General features: G+C 39.9%; 2 protein-coding genes across 3 annotated transcripts in view; both read left to right on the forward strand.

The window, feature by feature from the left end:
- Positions 1-8,934, forward strand: part of wls (Wnt ligand secretion mediator) — a 31,203-nt gene extending 22,269 nt beyond the window's left edge. For both annotated transcript variants that reach the window (XM_033650833.2, XM_033650835.2), the window contains 6 exons: positions 1,043-1,140; positions 1,331-1,394; positions 3,635-3,778; positions 3,903-3,986; positions 4,158-4,326; positions 7,566-8,934. In XM_033650833.2, the coding sequence (XP_033506724.2) occupies positions 1,043-1,140; positions 1,331-1,394; positions 3,635-3,778; positions 3,903-3,986; positions 4,158-4,326; positions 7,566-7,675 (669 nt within the window). In that variant the 3' untranslated portion in view covers positions 7,676-8,934. The remainder of the gene's footprint in view (positions 1-1,042; positions 1,141-1,330; positions 1,395-3,634; positions 3,779-3,902; positions 3,987-4,157; positions 4,327-7,565) is intronic.
- Positions 8,935-10,974: 2,040 nt separating this feature from the next.
- gng12a (guanine nucleotide binding protein (G protein), gamma 12a) overlaps positions 10,975-18,214 on the forward strand; it is a 50,247-nt gene continuing 43,007 nt past the window's right edge. Inside the window, exon 1 of the mRNA XM_033650937.2 lies at positions 10,975-11,331. The gene's annotated coding sequence lies outside the window, so the exon portion shown is untranslated. The remainder of the gene's footprint in view (positions 11,332-18,214) is intronic.

Below are 18,214 nucleotides of genomic sequence, written 5' to 3' on the forward strand. Positions count from 1 at the left end.
GTGTGTTTTATCTCATTGTAAAGGTGGGACAGTTGAAGCACCAGGACGATGGTTACTGTCTCTACTGTCTTAGCTGTCAGAGTTGCCACTGTTCCGCTGCTGGGTCCCTCAATAGTGTCCTTCTTGCACTGACTGTTTGAGGATGACTTTCCTGAAGCATGTTAACAGTTCTGCCATATTCTTTTCAGGCAACACTTTGTCCAACTTGTCATAGAATGGGCAAGTTATAGAGCGCTAGTGCACCATCACCAAAGCGACCAACGTGTCCTGTATTAGAGACATAGCCGCATTGACGCATTGGGATGTATTAGCGTTTACAATACAGAAATAAAAGCATCCCAGACCACCTCTGCAAGAGGTTTGAGTGATTGGAACAAGTGTCTTGGTGGCCAGTTACACTTGTATTATACGCTGTCCCTCTGTGATTGGATACCCCAAGAAGCATGTTAATACCAGCTATAAACGGGGTTTGTCACATACAGTTCCCTCCATGTGTCTCAGGTATAGAACAAGACACATTGGAGGGATTTTGGAAACCCAGTGCGTCACACGGAACATTACAATATGTTTGTAGAAGCACTTTTATGATGGTGTGTATTTCAGATGTCATTTAGTATATGGAGCATAATTTTTGCCTGTTTCCGTAATTGTCTCGCCCATTACTTTGCAGCTTTGAGGCCTCAAACATGCTAATTTTGTATTAAATGTCTTTCTTTTCTCTCGATTTCTTGATGCAGTTGATCATTAATTTTCTTTCTTATCGCTCTCATTTGTTATTGTGACTTTTTGTCAGTTTTTCCTTTTGTGTTGTTCCTTTTGTGTTTTTTTTCTGTGAATCATTTTAGGTGGGTTATAAGGATCTTATATTGTATGGCTTTTTCTTTTTTAAGATTACATGTAATTGCTTCCAATTTTCCTTGTATGACTGCTTTCAGTGCATCCTTTAGTACAGCTGGGTCCATCTCACCATGGTTATTTTCTCCCAAATAACCATGAATGCAGTATATCCCATTCTTATTGTCTGTTTTGTATTTTCTTTCAGGACCAGACGGAGAGGAACCGATTCTCCGTCTACTGGAAGCAGGTCGGACCCATCGTCTTTGGCTCCTTCTGCCTCTTTATCTTTGACATGTGTGAGAGGTGAGACCAATGTTTTTATTTACAAATTACAAGACGCTTAATTTATTAAGGTGTTAAATGTCAGTATGCAGCACAAAATAATTTATGTTTTCATACTTCATCTCCACATACTTCTGTGCTTTTGGTGATGAAATATTGAGACACACTTAGAGGAGGTAACATAGATGTTGTTTTTGTTTTGTGCCACCAGAGGGGTCCAGCTGACAAACCCTTTCTACAGCATCTGGGCGTCTGATGTAGGCACTGAGCTGGCTGTATCCTTTTTTTAAGCTGTGTTTGACAACAGTGTCAGAAAATGAGCACTCTCCTGCTAACTGCCTGTCTGACGGCTGTGATGCTGATAAAACCCCTCAACAGTATAAATGGCCAAATCCTGTTTTTCAGTTCAGTCTCTAGTTGTTGGAACACAATGTACGTCTGTACCAATACTGTGCCAAGTTATCATGACTTGATGCCTTGCTTCAGTTTTCGCAGTACATGTAGAAGTTCTTCGAGTTGGCTTTAGCATGAACTGGAAACTGATCTCTAGATGAATAAGATGAGAAATAATTCAGTAATGCCATATGTGAAAGCACTGCCCAGGGTCTCGAGATGATTTGTTTATGTGTGTGTACCTGTTTGTTTGGTTTGCTTGCGGAAGGGAGCAATGCAAGATTCATCAGCACACCTCTTCAGAAACAGCTGCCACACACCCTGCGTTTTTCAGTCTATCCTCCCTTTTTCCTGCTTCTCCTACTGAGTCCTATCTTGGGATGTCAGTGGTTAACAGCCGACAATATGTTTGACTGGTTATGCATGCAGGGCGATAGTAGGACCCGGCACTATAAAGATATTATATGTTTTTCCCTCATTTTAAAGGCTGCAATACAGTAAATCGATAGAAATCTATCAACTTACCACACCTGAGTGTTTGTCATTACCCACTTAGTGGTTATATATCCTCATTATTGATGATAATTGATCAAAAATCTCATTTTATTAAAAATGAAAAAACAAAAAGTCATCCTCACAACTTAGTTGTATCAGAGAGGTTGTGTCCAGAAATATTTTGTTAGTTTTTGTTTCCCACTCCCAGCATTAATTAAGTGCTTTTGATGAGATTAAAAAATATCAAGATATATATCGTGTATCGAGATACAGCCCAAAAAACTTGTGATGTCATTTCCAGGACATATCACCCAGTCCTGGTCTGTAGGTTAATTTTCAAAGCTGGATTACTAAGCTTCTAAAATGGATACAATCGCACCAGAGCCCTGGCTAGAATAGCACACCAGTTAGTGTTAGCTTCTGGGCAAAAAAGCCTTTGCATTCAGTGTTCCAGAGGTATTTAACGTTAGCAATGTTATGTTGTGTACAACATCGTCACCCTCCAAGTTAACTTCCATAATGTCCAGTATGTAAAATTTTCCTCATCAGTCCTGTTCAACATTTGGGGGTGAGACAGACTTGGGCACGCAGCTCAGCTGAAAAAGCTATGCTCAGCTATACAGGACGCAGTTTATTTACAGATAACGTTGCATTAGATATCATTTTTTTTTGTTTGTTTGTTTTGTTTATGGCATTAATGTCAAGCACTGGTGCCACTTGTATTTCTTTTTCTCCCACTTAAATCTGTAATAAAACATTTTTTGTGACATTGACATATCCGTTACAACAGCATAATAAAATAATAACTGAAAAATAATAAGAGCTAGCGAAACAAAAACTGCCTATGTAAATACACATTTTTACAGCCCTATCGATTAGTGTATCTATTGATTATTATTCCAGTCCAGTGTCGTGTTTTTAGTCTTGTATAGAGTCCATTTTTCCATTTTCTTTCTAGTTGTGCTTCTTGTAGTCTCAGTATGTGTCAGTGTCTCTGTAAATAAGATTTCTTCCACAGTTGTTAGCTACTGGTCCTGCGTTGGTGGTGTGTCTTTACCCCAGTTCCTAGTGATAGCTTTCATGCTTGTTACTAGCAATATTTTAATCAAATATATATCACTAGCAGTAACATTTTCTTCAGAGATAAAGCACCAAACAACTGTGAGGAACCTCATATTCTAGCATGTGTTTAAGCTCTTTGTATACTATTTCCCAATGTACAGTTATGACAGTGGTCGACATCAAAAGACCCGCACTATGGAGATGCTTACTTTCAGTTTTGGTGTAATGAAGCCCACTTGTATTCCATGTAATTTTGTTTTTTTCTTACAAATTAACTGGTTAATTAATGGGTGTTGGGCTGTTGAAAGCAAAATTGACCAAAACTGACATCCCCAAGCTGCTTAGTGTTCCTGACTCAGCAGTTTGTTGAAGACTGTTGTCAGTGAGCAGTGTACTGTCACATTCTGGAGCATATGAGGATAAACCTGCACACCAGTGCATTAAGTCTGCTTGCTTTCCAATAATGAGGACAAATGATTAAAGTAATTATATCCCTCAGATGTGCACCACCGCTCTTTTTAAGGACATTGTTATTTGGTTATTACCTTGACTGGTGTTGCCTCAGATGGCATTCATTATTGTGGCGGGGATCTGTGCCTGTCTCTACTTCCTCTTTCTTTGCTTCATGGTTTTTCAAGTCTTTCGCAACATTAGCGGTAAGAGGATGTCCCTGCCCGCCATGTCCAGGGCCAGACGGCTGCACTATGAGGTGTGTGTTTCATCTGGCAAGCTTGTGTTTGCATTAAGTTATGACAGTAAAAATGATTTCTCTGCTACACAGTGTGTTTTTTGTTGATAGTTTCACAAACTCATCCCCTTTATCTCCTTTTTAGGGTTTGATTTTCAGGTTCAAGTTCCTCATGTTGGTCACTCTGGCCTGTGCTGCCATGACTGTCATCTTCTTCATCATCAGTCAGGTGAATGCCACTATGTTGAAATGCTGTGCAGTTAGGACTGTTTAGCTGAAAATTGTGTCACATTTTATTTTCACAATGACTATGAAAGCTATTTTGCTGCCGTCCAAACACCTACAACACCCTAAAAACAGTAACACAGAAAGTATGCATCTGTCCTCTGTCTGTATCCAGGTGAATGAGGGTCACTGGCACTGGGGAGACTACACAGTGCAGGTGAACAGCGCCTTCTTCACTGGCATCTACGGCATGTGGAACCTGTACGTCTTCGCCATCATGTTCCTCTACGCGCCATCTCACAAACGTTATGGAGACGAGCAGTCGAGTGGTCAGTGCATCACTGGTAACTACATATTTTCTACTAACTATTGGTTGTAAATGGCCTACACTGCTTTATAGTAGTGGAATAAAGTAACCTTAACATTTTCAGCCATTGTAGCAGTTAAGTCTAGAATGTGTGCTAGACAAAGACTTAAATAAAATAGATAATCTAATCTAACTAACGATAAAGTTTAAAAGAAATGTTTCTAAGTTATTTTTTCACATCTAATTCGCATTTGCACGAAACTGACTTATAAAATCTCCGTCCAAATGAAAACACTATTGAAGCGCTGTCAAGAGCATGCCAAACCAGCAGGGAGCAATATGGCTGTAACCCTAAAGCCACAGTAAGAAGAAGACGACCATGATGTTCGCTAAACCAGAAGCCTGAAAAAAGTAATTACCAGAAGGCTACCTGGAGCAGTGAGAACACAGTGTGTGTGTGTGCAGGACAAAAGGCCAGAGCACATAAAAAAGCTACCTTTTTAAAAATAGTGGTGTACAAGTGGGCAAGGCCTTAAGCTTAGTTCAGACCGAGATGAAACTATTTAAGAATGCTGCAGAGAAAAGTTGTAGTGGTGTGAGCTGGCTCGACTCAAGCCAGCTGATGTTGTCGCCTGCAACGCCGCTGGTCTCACTCTCATGCCAGTGTTGGGGCAGTGAGTCGCTGCTTCATGCTGTATGTGCTTATGCCCCCTGTTGAAAATTATGCAGCAGACCTCCACGTTAGCGTCCCGATTGGGTCTTACCAGTCATGATATGTGAAGTCAAAACAGAGTCAGCTAGGTCTACATACCTCTTGTGATGTCATTCTCCTTGTGCGGGTACTCCTTTTCCAGTGCCATAATTCTCCTAGCACCGCCTAATATGTCGTCGTATTTGCTTTGTAACGATTCAAGATTCAAGATTAACTTTATTGTCCCACAGAGTGGGAAATTTTTTATCTTGGGCCCTACACTCATACTGCAGCCATAGAAATATAACATACAACATAATACATAGACAAATCATTATACCCAATGTAACAATAGGAAACAAAAAGATAAGTAAATGATGTCAAAGACTAAAAACACCTCTGTAAAAATGCAAATCAGCAAATCGTCATATTACAATGCCAGATCTCGTTTTATCTGGCATTGTTTAAAAGCTTTACAGACAGAGGTATGAATTAATTTTTTTAATCTGTTCAGTCTGCAACGAGGCACTCTCAATCTCCTACCAGAGGGCATCAGCTTGTACTCAGTATGCAGGACGTGAGAGGAGTCATTGATAATCTTATTGGCTTGACTTAGAGCTTTAGAGTAGCCTGTTTAAAAGTAGACTGCATGGAAATATGCTCTTTGACGCCTATTATTTTCCAGGCAGTGTGGATCAATCGAAACTGTTGTTTCTTAACCTCCCAATCTGTTTCCCACCGCCTTAACTTGCGTTACTTTCAGTAGTTCCACCTCGTTTTGAAACCGCGTTTTAAAATGAAAACGTACTAGTGTGGATGTTGTCTAATATTTGATGGTTAGATATGTCTAATAGCACACAGATAAATTCAGTTCAGATTCACCCTGTTGTTTCTTTTTCATTTAAAGTTTTGGGGTGACATTTGAAAAGACTTTCAAATGCAACAGGCTCAGTAGTTCTGTGATTGTAAAAGTAATCTAGTAGCTCACTTCATTCTGATGGGGAAGAAGTGTCTGTCCTCTGCTGTAAAGCTGCCTATTCATCCAAAGTTTGTTTTTGAAGGAAGGGAGGAGGGGTTGGTGATTCAGACAGACCCAGATTCCCAGGGGAAAGAAGGGTCTCTTTGGCCCAAGAAGGTGATTCTAATGGACACCAGGCTTCCTTCCAGACAGAAAGGAAGGCAATAGTAAAGAGGGGTGGGGGTGGGGGTGGGTTGGAGAGCAGGGAAGTAATGAAAACCATCCATCCATCTCCTGACGTCAGTGACGCGAGGAGAGAAAAAGACTTTGAATCTCTGGAAGCGTTCCCTGAAGTACGTCAGCCTCTCTCCAAGTTTCAGTCTGTGTTGATTTACTTAATCAGCTCTGAGTTTCACTTTTGTTTCGAAGAAGCTGAAAGTATTTATGTTGATGAAACTTTACTGCAATACACTACAAGACTTGAAAAAACTTGTAAAAGACGCAAGTCTGATGCCCTCTCACGTCTGTGAGTTTGTAGTCACACACTATGAGATATTCGCTATTTACAAGACTACAACTAGACTACATTTTGGATTCTGCCTCCTCAGCTCACTTCCAGCCTCTGTAGGTTAGCTGCACTATTTTATGAGAGGCAAACTGTTTCAGAAATTAAGATTTCTCATTAAAATAAGTGCTGATTGGTGGATCGGATACACGCCGAATTAAACACCGACTCTTGTTTACTCCTCTTCTCCACCAGTTTCTCCTCCTTTTACACAGTCCAAGAGAACCGACACTTCCTAACGTTCTCACCTCTTCAGAGTCCCCTCCATGTTTACTGTCTAACTGGTTTGCTGCTTCTTGTCGACCCTGGAGAAAGTGCAGCTATTGGTTGTTTACAAAGGTTAACGTCACTGAAATTGACTATTGGCATGAACCAAGACTAAAAACTTTTTTTTTTTGTAGATTGTTTTTATTGGGTTTTGCAGTTTCTACAGAACATAACACAGGAACAGTTTCAGTATCATAGATCATAATTGTCATACAATGATACAGACATGCAAGCACAAAACTATAAAGGTGTAAGGACAGGCTAGAAGTTATCAGAATGAATCACGCACACAACAACCTAATGCGTGGCTCGTAAAATGACAAAAGTTAAAAGGCAGCATTCGCTAAGTAAGCTTTATAGGGTTCCCAAGTCCTTGAACGGGTCACTTTTGCCCTCAAGAGAATATCTGATCTCTGAGCTTAATGACATCAATACTGTAGGTGTCTGACCCAGTGTCTAAATGGTGGCGTGTCAGGGGAGTTCCAGTTAAGCAGAATAACCCTTCTTGCGGTAAGTGTAGCGAGGGCTACTGCCCCCGCTGGGATCCAGACAGTGGTGAGGGTTGGACTGAGTTTTATGACCTTTTACGACCTGCACACCAACTTAAGTCAAACTTATTTTATTCCACTATTGAGAAATATGTCTGTTGATGGTGTAAAGCCAGCATGAACCATCTTGTTACACAACAGATTATCGCCCCCAGTAATACAAGAGAATATGCTGTAAAATGTTTTGTATTCCCGTCATGTTGTTGAGGCTTTAGCTCATAAGGATGTGTCATGTCTGTGTGTGCAGGAGACACCGGGGCAAACAGCGGCGAGGACATCCAGCTGACCACTACCATCACCCACGTCGATGGCCCCACTGAGCTCTACAAGATGACAGGCAAAGAGGCCCAGGAGTAGACGTCGCACTGTCACTAAGACTCCCCTCGACTACCTACTGCTCCAAACATCCTCTCCCTCGTATATGTAATCAAACAGGCTTTTCTCTTTACATCCATAAACAGTATGAACAGTCCACCTTGCAAGTAACCTACAGCCACGTCCCCACCAAACACTGTTGGTATAATACTGTTAGAACTGGTACGTAACCTGTACGGACGTGTACTGTTTAGTTTCCACTGCAGATAGTTGTCTCAAATGTAGGCGGGGTTGTCGTTACTCACAGCTACATCTGGCTCTCAATGCAGAGGATCATCTGCACCTTTATCGTCACGGGAACAGGGTCGCACACCGACAGTTTAAGAACAAAAAGAACAGGCTGGAGTGTTCTTTGGTATCTGATCAGTGTGTTTGGTACCTCAGCAGAAGGGTAACGAAAAAACGGTACATAATGGATCTGTTTTATTGGTACCAGCTACAACTTTTGACATTGGAGGCGCAAAATGAATCACTCTAATGTGTAACGAATTGAAGTGAACCAGACTGCTCGGTGGAAACGAGGCTTATCAGTCCCACAGTTCCTGTCCTCTGTCAGCACCAGACCCTCAGCTGTGTGACTCGTTACGTGCCACCCTGTTTCCCCATTGTATCTCTAAAGGCTGAATATTATCAACACTCCTATCAGTCCATTTCATTTCACTGTGGATTTTTTTTCCGACATTTCAAACTTAATGTAAACTATGTTGTGTATGTAAATGTTGCACAACGCTTTTGACGCCAAAAAGAAAGAGATTAGAGTGTAAAGAAAACTATTTCTTGGTGGTCAGAGGTTGTATTCGGTAGCCGTGCGGTTAAACTTAATCATTTGTAAAGACCGGAGCTCTAGGTGAAGATGGACAGAAGGATACACGGTTTAATTTTCTGCTTAATTACCTGTCATATTCTCAGTCACAGCCTCAGAGCCCGTCACAAACACCCATTCTTCCATAGAGAGTAGATCGTGTTTAGTACTGCTGTCAGTCTTTAAAGTGGTGGAGATCTTTTTTTATATCATTGGGGGAAATGTACAGACCACATAGCCACTTTGGGAAATGCATACTGTATGTTCATTATGTTACTATGTAGATATCTATTTTTTATAAAGTGCTTATTTTCAACTTCACAAAATATATGCATCAAGCTCTATCAATGTTTTTGAAGTTGACTGTAGCCGATTATACATGGTTCTTAGTTTGTTTTTGCTTTTTATGCTAATTTAAATAAAAAACTTTTACTTAATACCCCTTGTGTAATTGTCATGGTGTCATAGTGTTTGATCTGAGTGAGTTTTATATACAAATCTTTAGTTTTAGTTTCATTTGCCTGTAATTTAAAGAGATGAAACCAGGGGAGAGGAATATCATGTAAATATCTCTCTAAGAAATTCAGTGTGTCTTTACAGTGACAGTGACTTACAGCCCTTCATACCAAACTGGATATACTAATCAAAAAATTGGGACTTTGAGTGTTTTTGGTCAAATTCACAGTTAAAACACCTTGGCCGGAAGGTTTTGTGAAATAAAGGCTTGAATATGAACAGTGTGGGGAGAGTGCGCCTCTGCATGGCTCAGAGCAGAACACCCATCCTGCTCATCAGTAAAGTTCGTCACAAAGAGCCAGAGTGAGACAGGAAGTTGTGTTCTTTTCTTTTAAGATTTAAATACATTCTGAGTTAGGTTTAATTTGGGAGATAAACTAGCACAGGTGTATATTTCAGGGGGAGGGGGAAGCAGGGAACATGTCCTGCCCAATATTTAGACCATGTGCATTTGTCCTCCAATAAAAACATGAAAGTAGCAGAGGACAATTACTTCGATAAAATTAAAGACATGTACATCATAACTTTAGGCACAGAGGGCACACATTGGTGCTAAAAAGTCACCAGAATGCAGAAAATGTACTGTTTGATGCTCAAAATATACTGCCAGCTTGCTTTATCTGTAACAGTACATCCTTATTTATGTCAAGGGACTGTTCTTTACTTATCAGAAGATGTTCTTTGCACATCTAAGGACAGTTGGAAATTTAATAAAGAAAACATGCCCATTTTAAACCACCCACAGGTTTGAAAGGCGTGTTTTCATTAAAAATTGGTGGTAAAATAAATACAAAATGCAACCATTTAAATTCAGAATCCGAGTCAGAAATACTTTATTGATCCCCGAGGGGAAACTGTGATTCATTACAGTCGCTCCAATGTAAAGAATGAAGAATTATAAGAAGTAAGTAAAATACAACTGAAAATGTACATTAAAATAAAAAAATATAATGTGCATTATGCTACAGTGTTAAACACTAGTACTTCATCCATCCATCCATCCATCCATCCATCCTTCCATCCATCTTCTAACCGCAGGGGGGCTGGAGCCTATCCCAGCTGACATTGGGCGAGAGGCAGGGTACACCCTGGACAGGTCGCCAGACTATCGCAGGGCTGACACATAGAGACAAACAACCATTCATGCTCACAGTCACACCTACGGACAACAAGCCGGAGTGCCCGGAGAGAACCCACGCTGACAACATGCAAACTCCGCACAAGCTCCCACGCCCGGGATCGAACCGGCAACCCTCTTGCTGTGAGGCGAGAGTGCTAACCACCACACCGTGCCGCCCACACTAGTACTTAAGATATTAAAATATTAAAGGGCAAAGGGTGGAAATTAGCCAATGGCTACAATGCTACATATTTACATGCAAGTGTCTATTAATATGTACTGTCCCTGTTATTTTAAAAAATGAATAAAATATATATCGTCACTGTGCTGAGGCTCTAAGTGTGAAATTAAACAATATATACATCAAAAGAAGAAACAAAAATAGAATAAAAGTAAACATAAATATGTACAGTTATCTGCATGATAAAGTCTTGGAATAATATATATATATATTATATAATTGGATTACAATTTTATATGGCCATTTTATATGACAAATTTATATGCCCCCCTGAGCCAAAAATAATAAACACAAGTCCCTCTTCAGTACTTTGCACCACCTCTTCATCCCTCATATGTAACGAACAGTCCCTAACTATATTATGTGCTGTTAAACTACAAAGAAACTAGTAAGGTAACTACAGCTTTCTTATAGGCTAAATGTAACGGAGTAAAAGTATAGAGTAGCATAAAATAGAAATACTCAAGTTAACGTTAGCTCAAAATTACTTTCAGTTTTCTAAACCCCAACTGAAGTTTTATTTTGAAAGGCTACAGCGGAAGTAGCATATTAACGGCAGGTAGCTTGAACATCCGGCAGTGTTTCGGGTTGTTCCGCCTCCCGACTACATTCGGCTGTTCTCGTCGCGGAGCGTCCGAGTGGCGGAGGAAAAGGAAAGGAGCGGGGGGAGACTGGTCGTACTGGGAAGGAGAAAAAAAAGTAAACGAAATTAAACATTAACACCAACCGTCAGCGGGAAGCGAGAGCGGAGCGACTCGGCTGCTTTGAAGTCGGCGGTGAGGTCCATGTCGAGCTGGTCGTCCTCAGTGTGTGGTGTAAACACATTAGTGTAGTTGTGACATTGCGCCGTGAGCGACACAGCAGAGGGAAAGGTCTCCTCCCAGTCTGTTGACGGATACAGTTTGGCTTCAGTGGAAGGAGACACTCGGCTAGACCTGCCTGTACATTGCCCCGGCCAGGTAAGATGTGTCCATACACTGTCACATTAACAGCCGACATTACTACGCCTTTACCTGAAGCAACAGTTGGTCTCAGTCTGCTCTACTACCAGACATATTTACTGTCACTGCTGCCAGCTTTCACAGTCTTCATCCGTTTTTGCAACACTTAGGTGGCACCACAGCGAATTATTACCAAACACTGTCATTTTCCTTATGTGTGACTCCTGTCAGCTCGCATAAACATGTCACTGACTGCTTCCTGATCATAGTATTCAACAGGTGATAGCTTGAGCTCAAGGTTTACTCAGCAGCTCAGTGCTGTCTGGGCCTTTAGCCCTGATTATTCCCCACAGGCCCACCTACTGTGTTTGCCACATAATGACTTATTCTGGACAACAAAACACAGACTATTCCAGAGCAGAAAGGCACTTTTACACTTATACAAAACAGCCACTTCCTTTACATTATGCAATAGGTAAAAGCTTGCAACATTGAAGTTCAAATGAACCAATTAGATTATGAACCTGGTGTGATGGTTGAAGTTGGAGGCCCCCCACACAGGGAAGTGGCTGAGATGTTTACATGGAGCATCAACAGCTCTGTTGATGTCCCCATGGCCATTAGGAGGACAGAATACAGACCGGCCATTGATAAGGCCAACTCATTAGTACCCCATTCACCGCCATCAAAGCTTCCTCTCAACACCCATCAACATGAGTGGGCCGCACCACACACTGGAAGCTGAGGATCACACATTTCCTGCCTTCACGCCGGTGGTGGCAGGGGTTTGGTTTTGGTTTGACAGGCTTTTAGTTTTATTATGAAGGAGTGAACAGTCATATAACGGACATTAGTCAACAGGAAGTGCCTCTGAATTCAGCAAAACAGATATGAACATGTGTATGAACTAACTCTGTTGTCTTTCTTATGAAAACACCCACGAGTGCTCGCTGTGTTACTTATGTGACACATAAAGGTGTGTCTGTGTGCTCATTCAGTGGTGTCACAGGTAAAAGCAGGAATATGTTGCCTTGTCTACTGCTGTCAGGTCTGGTCATGAGCCTCAGAACAAACACTAACCCCCTGTATTAGCAAAATCTGTAAATTCACAAGAGTGTTTCATCTCCTGCGCTCGTATGAATGGACAGAACAGTTCCTCAGATAATACTCACTGAGATGTGTGTTTAATGTGGTAAAAATGTGACCTCTGACATGAAAGAGTTTTTAAACTCTCTCTCTTCCAGCTTTGGTTGCGTGGGATGCATTTGTAGCTGAGTGAGGTTAGCCCGGATCGCTGGCAGGATTTCACGTGACGTGTGATGCATGTAAATTGATTAGTAACAGGAGGAGGGGGACAGGCGGTCAAGATGGGAACAGTGTCCTGCTTAAAGGGACAGTTCAGCCCAAAATCAAAAATACATATTTTTCCTCTCACCTGTAGTGCTGTTTATTAATGTAGATTGTTTTGGTGTGGGTTGCAGAATGTTGGAGATATCAGCTGCAGAGATGTCTGCCTTCTCTCCAATATAATGGAACTAGATGGCACTCAGCTTGTGGTGCTCAAAGTGCCAAAAAAATACATCTGAAAAACTCAACAGTAATGTCTCTTTCCAGAAATCATGACTCAGTTACTCAAGATAATCCACAGACCTTGTTGTGAGCAGTTTCATGTAGAAACTAGAGATGTCAGTTTTGTTAATTTTGCTTTCGATAGGTCAACGCCCATTAACTGGTCATGAACCACTTAATTTTTAAGAAGAAAAAAAAACACAAAACAATGTTGTCTAGCACTCCATTGCCTCAGTAAGCTTTAGTGCTGCATTTAGAGCATTTAGAGGTGGTGAATTTTTGCTGTTGTGCAATGCGTTATCTTGTGGAAACATAGTGCATTGCATACCACCCAGTTCGGTTGGGAGCTAAAGTAGCTAGCTAGTGGTGTTGCTCCTTCGACGCCTTGCTTGTGGCAGAATATATTGCTGCAGAAACATTATGCAGTTAACCATTGAGTTCCCTAGTAGGAACTACTTTCTTACTACCAAGCTACACCCACCAACTGTATCACCCCACAGAAGGAGGTGTGCATCTACTCATGGACAAGAGGCTCGTGCTCATGACAGTGCGAGATGTAAACATTAAAAGGTAGCAATATGGAGCTATAGCAGACTGTTGACTTTCTAAACACCTCCTGCGCTATTAGATCAGGATCGCCACATAGTTTTGAAAATGAAAACAGAGGTTTTGTCCAGGTGGATTCAAACACATTTCTTATTATCTCCATATTGCTCTGTTAGCTACAAAACACACAAATGGTGAAATGTGGTTTCATGACTGGTGTGGTTAGCTGGTTGCCCAAAGTGTCGTTAGATTGGATGAAGTTTTGTAAATGTCCCCTGAGGGCAGGATGACTCAGTCATCATTGTTTCAATATTTGAAACTGTTTTAGCTGGTTTTACAGGAAGAAACGACTTCACACCAACATAGTGGTGTAGAAATACCTTGATACAGATCTTTAAAAAAAACAAACATATTTGGCATATAACAAAAATAATAACAAATGATTTACACAGAGACACAGAATTGACTTTAGGGACATTTATGTTTCATTTTATGTGAACTTTAACGGCGTCCTCCTCAGCTGAGCTGTAACGTTAGCTAGCTCAGTGGTGCTAGGTGAGCTAGCAGTAGATGCACACTTCCTTCTGTAGAGTGATACAGTTGGCGAGTGTAGTTCAGTAGAAAGAAAATAGTTCCTACCTTTTACAGCTCACAACAAGGTCTGTGGATTATCTTGAGTAACCAGGTCATGATTTCTGGAAAGAGACATTGCTGTTGAGTTCTTTAAATGTATTTTTTGGCACCACAAGCTGAGTGCCATCTAGTTCCATTATATTTGAGAGAAGGCAGACATCTCTACAGCTGATATCTGCAACACTTTGCATCTCACATAAAAACGATCTCGACTGATAAACACTATAGGCAAGAAGAAAAATATGTGTTTTTGATTTGGGGCAAACTGTACCTTTAATACAATAAACAGAAGAAGACAGGGTTAGGGGATTCCCTGTACAGTGAGAGTCTGAGTGTAGGATGGATTTTTAATCTCCTTTCTATGTCTCCATACGAGTTTAACTTGTTGAACAATGGATGATCTGTTGGGATCATGTGGGAAGCGGCGCACACAGCTGTAACCAATGCTGTAATACCTTATCGGCTAACAGGCTGCTCTGGAAGCAGCGTGCATCTCCTCTGACACAGAATGTCGCCTGACTTGATCGGCAGCTCTGCCGGCGACTTCTTGACAAACAGCCAGTTTGGTGCAGGAGGAAGACGCAGCGGTGGCCACAGTCAGCCAGGATCTGTTTCCTCATAGTGCTGCCTGTGGATTCCCCGCAGCTCTTTCATTGTACACAGTTTGTTGAAGTAGGAGTTGGTGTGTATGTGTTCGTGCCTGTGCGTGCTTGCTTCAGTGTCTTTTGAGTGAACTCACTACTTCCTTTCTGGGCAGAGTGGTTCACATAGTTTCTCGAAATGTGAACACACACACAGGGCTGATGTTTCTAAAAGTATACCTTCTAAAGTACATGTTTCTGCCCCATCAAAGAGCACTTCTACTCTCTTCTGACCCTCACAGTGATATTTTAACTACAGTCTCATAGAAGCACTGATATTTCTGTCATGTACATCACTGCTGGGTAACGTTTGAATCTGTGTAGAGCTGGAACAATTATTCAATTAATCACTTTAGTTGATTAACAGCTATTTTGATCAATCACTGTAGTTTTAATAAAGCAAAAATCCCAACATTTGCTGGTTAAGTGAGATGATTTCATGCTTTTTTTTGTCATATATTAACTGAATATCTTAGGACTGTTGTTTGGAAGCCATTTTAAGATGTGATGTTGTGCTCTGAGAAAGTATAACATGCATTTTTTCACGTTTTTCTAACATTTTATTCATAAATACATTCATTTAGACAGAGTAACAAATGATTGCAGTCCTAAAATTAATTCCTGAGATAGATGTCAGTGCCAGTGTTTTCCTCAGAATGTTGTTTATTAAGTTTAGTAATTATTAGACGTGTTTAGAGCTGAAATGATTAGTTATATAATCAACTAGTTAATTAGAAAGAAATGAATTCCTAACTATTTTATCGTCAGCCAATATTTTTGGTATTCCTAAAAGCAATAATGCCAAATATCCTTTCATTCCAGGTTCTCAAATGTGAATGTTTTTAGCCTCTCTCTGTTTTATTATTCATTGTAAACTGAGTATCTTTAATTTTAGATTGTTGGTCGCTCAAAACAGGACATTTAAAGACGTCACCGTGGACTTTGTGATAGAAATTTTTAGACAGACTGCCCTAAACATGTTTTTTTGTTCATTAAACTAAAGATTAAGTTCTCAAATGTTAGGTATTATCCAAACCCAAGCAGACATGCAACAGCTTTGTCACTGGAGGTCTGTGATTCAGAGTGATTCAGGCTGACTGCACACAGTTCTCAACATGGAGCTAGCTGAGTCAGTGCTAACAGAGCAAGCAGTGTTAACTGGGGGCAAAGTTGAATGAGAGGGCTATGCTTCCATGACAAGGACGTCTCAATATCAGTGGTGCAGAGAGGTGGTGATTAGCTAGCCAGTGGGATACACACACGGGACTCACATGTACGCGCAGCTGGACCGTCCACCTTTAAGCACAAAAAGAGAAGCCCGGATTACAACACACAGCGTTTGCGTGACTTAATTCTTTGCTCAGGACGCCATCACTCCACTGCATCTTTGCATAGTAAATATTGGTTTGCTGCTATACTGAAAGGGAATCTACATCATGCTGTGTGAGACGGGGGAGCCATCTTCTGAGGTATGCCTTCTGTTACCTCTGTAACCAAAGTGTACGCACTCAATCCAATAACAAGATAGTTCTCTGTTGTTTATCATGACTAGTTTGTCCAAATACCGTTACTTGACCACTGCAGCAGGCACAGGCAGCAGAGCAGGGTCCTCACAATATTTAACAAAGCGTAAACTTCACAGTCTTTATATTAATGCTCCAATGTTTCATACAGAGACTTTAAATTCCTACATGTTTGTTGTTTGAGTAACTAGGGGTATGGGTGGGGAAAAATCAATACAGCATAGCATCACGATATATTTGTGTGGAGATATCGTATCGACACACCATTTTATTTTTTATAAATTCTGAATATTACAAGTACAAATTAAACTTTATAATAAAATCAATGGCTTTTTAAGTTCGCTAGATAAATTTTGCTCTAAGTGAGATGGACAGACTGAAAACTTTTTATTTTATTGGATATAGCAGATGTTGATAATGTTTATCTTTTGGGACACAATTTATGGATAAAAAAAGGTAATTTATTGCAATGTATTTTATCGCATTACTCAGCATATCGCACATTTTTAATATTGTAATAATATTGTATCGTGACTTAAGCATCGTGATAATCGAAAGGCCTCTTGTGATTCCCACCCTTAACTGCAGTAAACTAGATAAAAAAATTCAGATATTAAATGCACACTTTTGGAACTTGACAGTGGGTTCAGCAATATGACGATATACTGTGAAGCAATATAGGTTTTTTAACTGTTAGAGATTATACCTAACTGTTACAGTGGTTACTGTCCATTTAACATCTGTGGTTGTATTGGTTGTTTTATTTCGGTTACATACATCTGGAGAAACAAAGAGTATTTCACACAAATTTTCTCACAGTTAAAAACCAAAAAAGGAATAGGCTGAAGCCCCAGGCTTATTTTTGCCTGTCTAATATTAACCAAAGTATAACCCAGAATATCAACTATACGAAATAATAATAATAATAATAATAAAAAAAAAATAAAATTAAATACATATATACTCTAAATTACAATCCACAATTATTTTACATTTTAACCATTTTACATTTTAAGGCTTAAGGAGCAACACAGTTTCAAATCAGCACTGAGTCTGTTCGTAGTTTGACTCCCAAAACTGAAACACATCTGTATTTTACATTGGCTTTCACTTTACATGTTTCATAAAAAAACAATCCTCTTAAATTATAATTTCCTTCTTTTAATTTAATTTAATTTTATTTAATTTTATTTTATTTTATTCTGTGTAATTTTATGTAATTTTAGTTTATGTACTTTAATATAATTAAATTTGATTCAATTAAATTTAATTAAATTTATTTTATTTTATTTTATTTTTATTGTCTTTTATTTTATTCAGTTTTCTTTTATTTTATTTTCAATGTTTTTAAATACACGATGTCTAGAAATTTTAAGGTTTAGGATGCTATAAACAGTTGATAACTAAATTCCCAAAAACCTGCTTTATGTATTATTCTGAGGGCTCTTTTCTGAAGTTGAATTATAGGATCTTTATTTGTTTTGTATGTATTTCCCCAAATTTCAGCACAGTAGGAAATGTTTGCATTACAAGTGATCACCACAATACATACAAACATTTCTTATTTAACAACTCCCATGTCTTATCAAGAACAGCCCTATTTACAAAGTCTTAACTTTGCTGGGTTAGCCTAAAACAGACATTATTATTACTATGGATAAACATAACTACACACCTCTGTAGCTCAGAGTTGTTGGAGTGTGTGTTTGTGGTGTGTGTGTGTGTGTGTGTGTGTGTGTGTGTGTGTGTGTGTCTGTGCATGCTCTGCATTGTGTTTGCTGGTAGTCACAAGGCCTGGCCTACAGCGGTTTACTTGAATTCCACCCTACCCGGGAGCAGATGTACTGAGAGGAGTGGTGGTGGTGACACTGCAGATATACAGTCACACCCATCTGTTGGTTTGGCAGCAGAATTACTTGCTTTCATGAAATACCAAGCGTTACAGGGTCCTTTTTTATTGGCTTTAAAATAGACCCTCTCAGTTACATT

Source organism: Epinephelus lanceolatus, chromosome 12 (assembly GCF_041903045.1).
Source record: "Epinephelus lanceolatus isolate andai-2023 chromosome 12, ASM4190304v1, whole genome shotgun sequence".
Lineage (NCBI taxonomy): Eukaryota > Metazoa > Chordata > Actinopteri > Perciformes > Serranidae > Epinephelus > Epinephelus lanceolatus.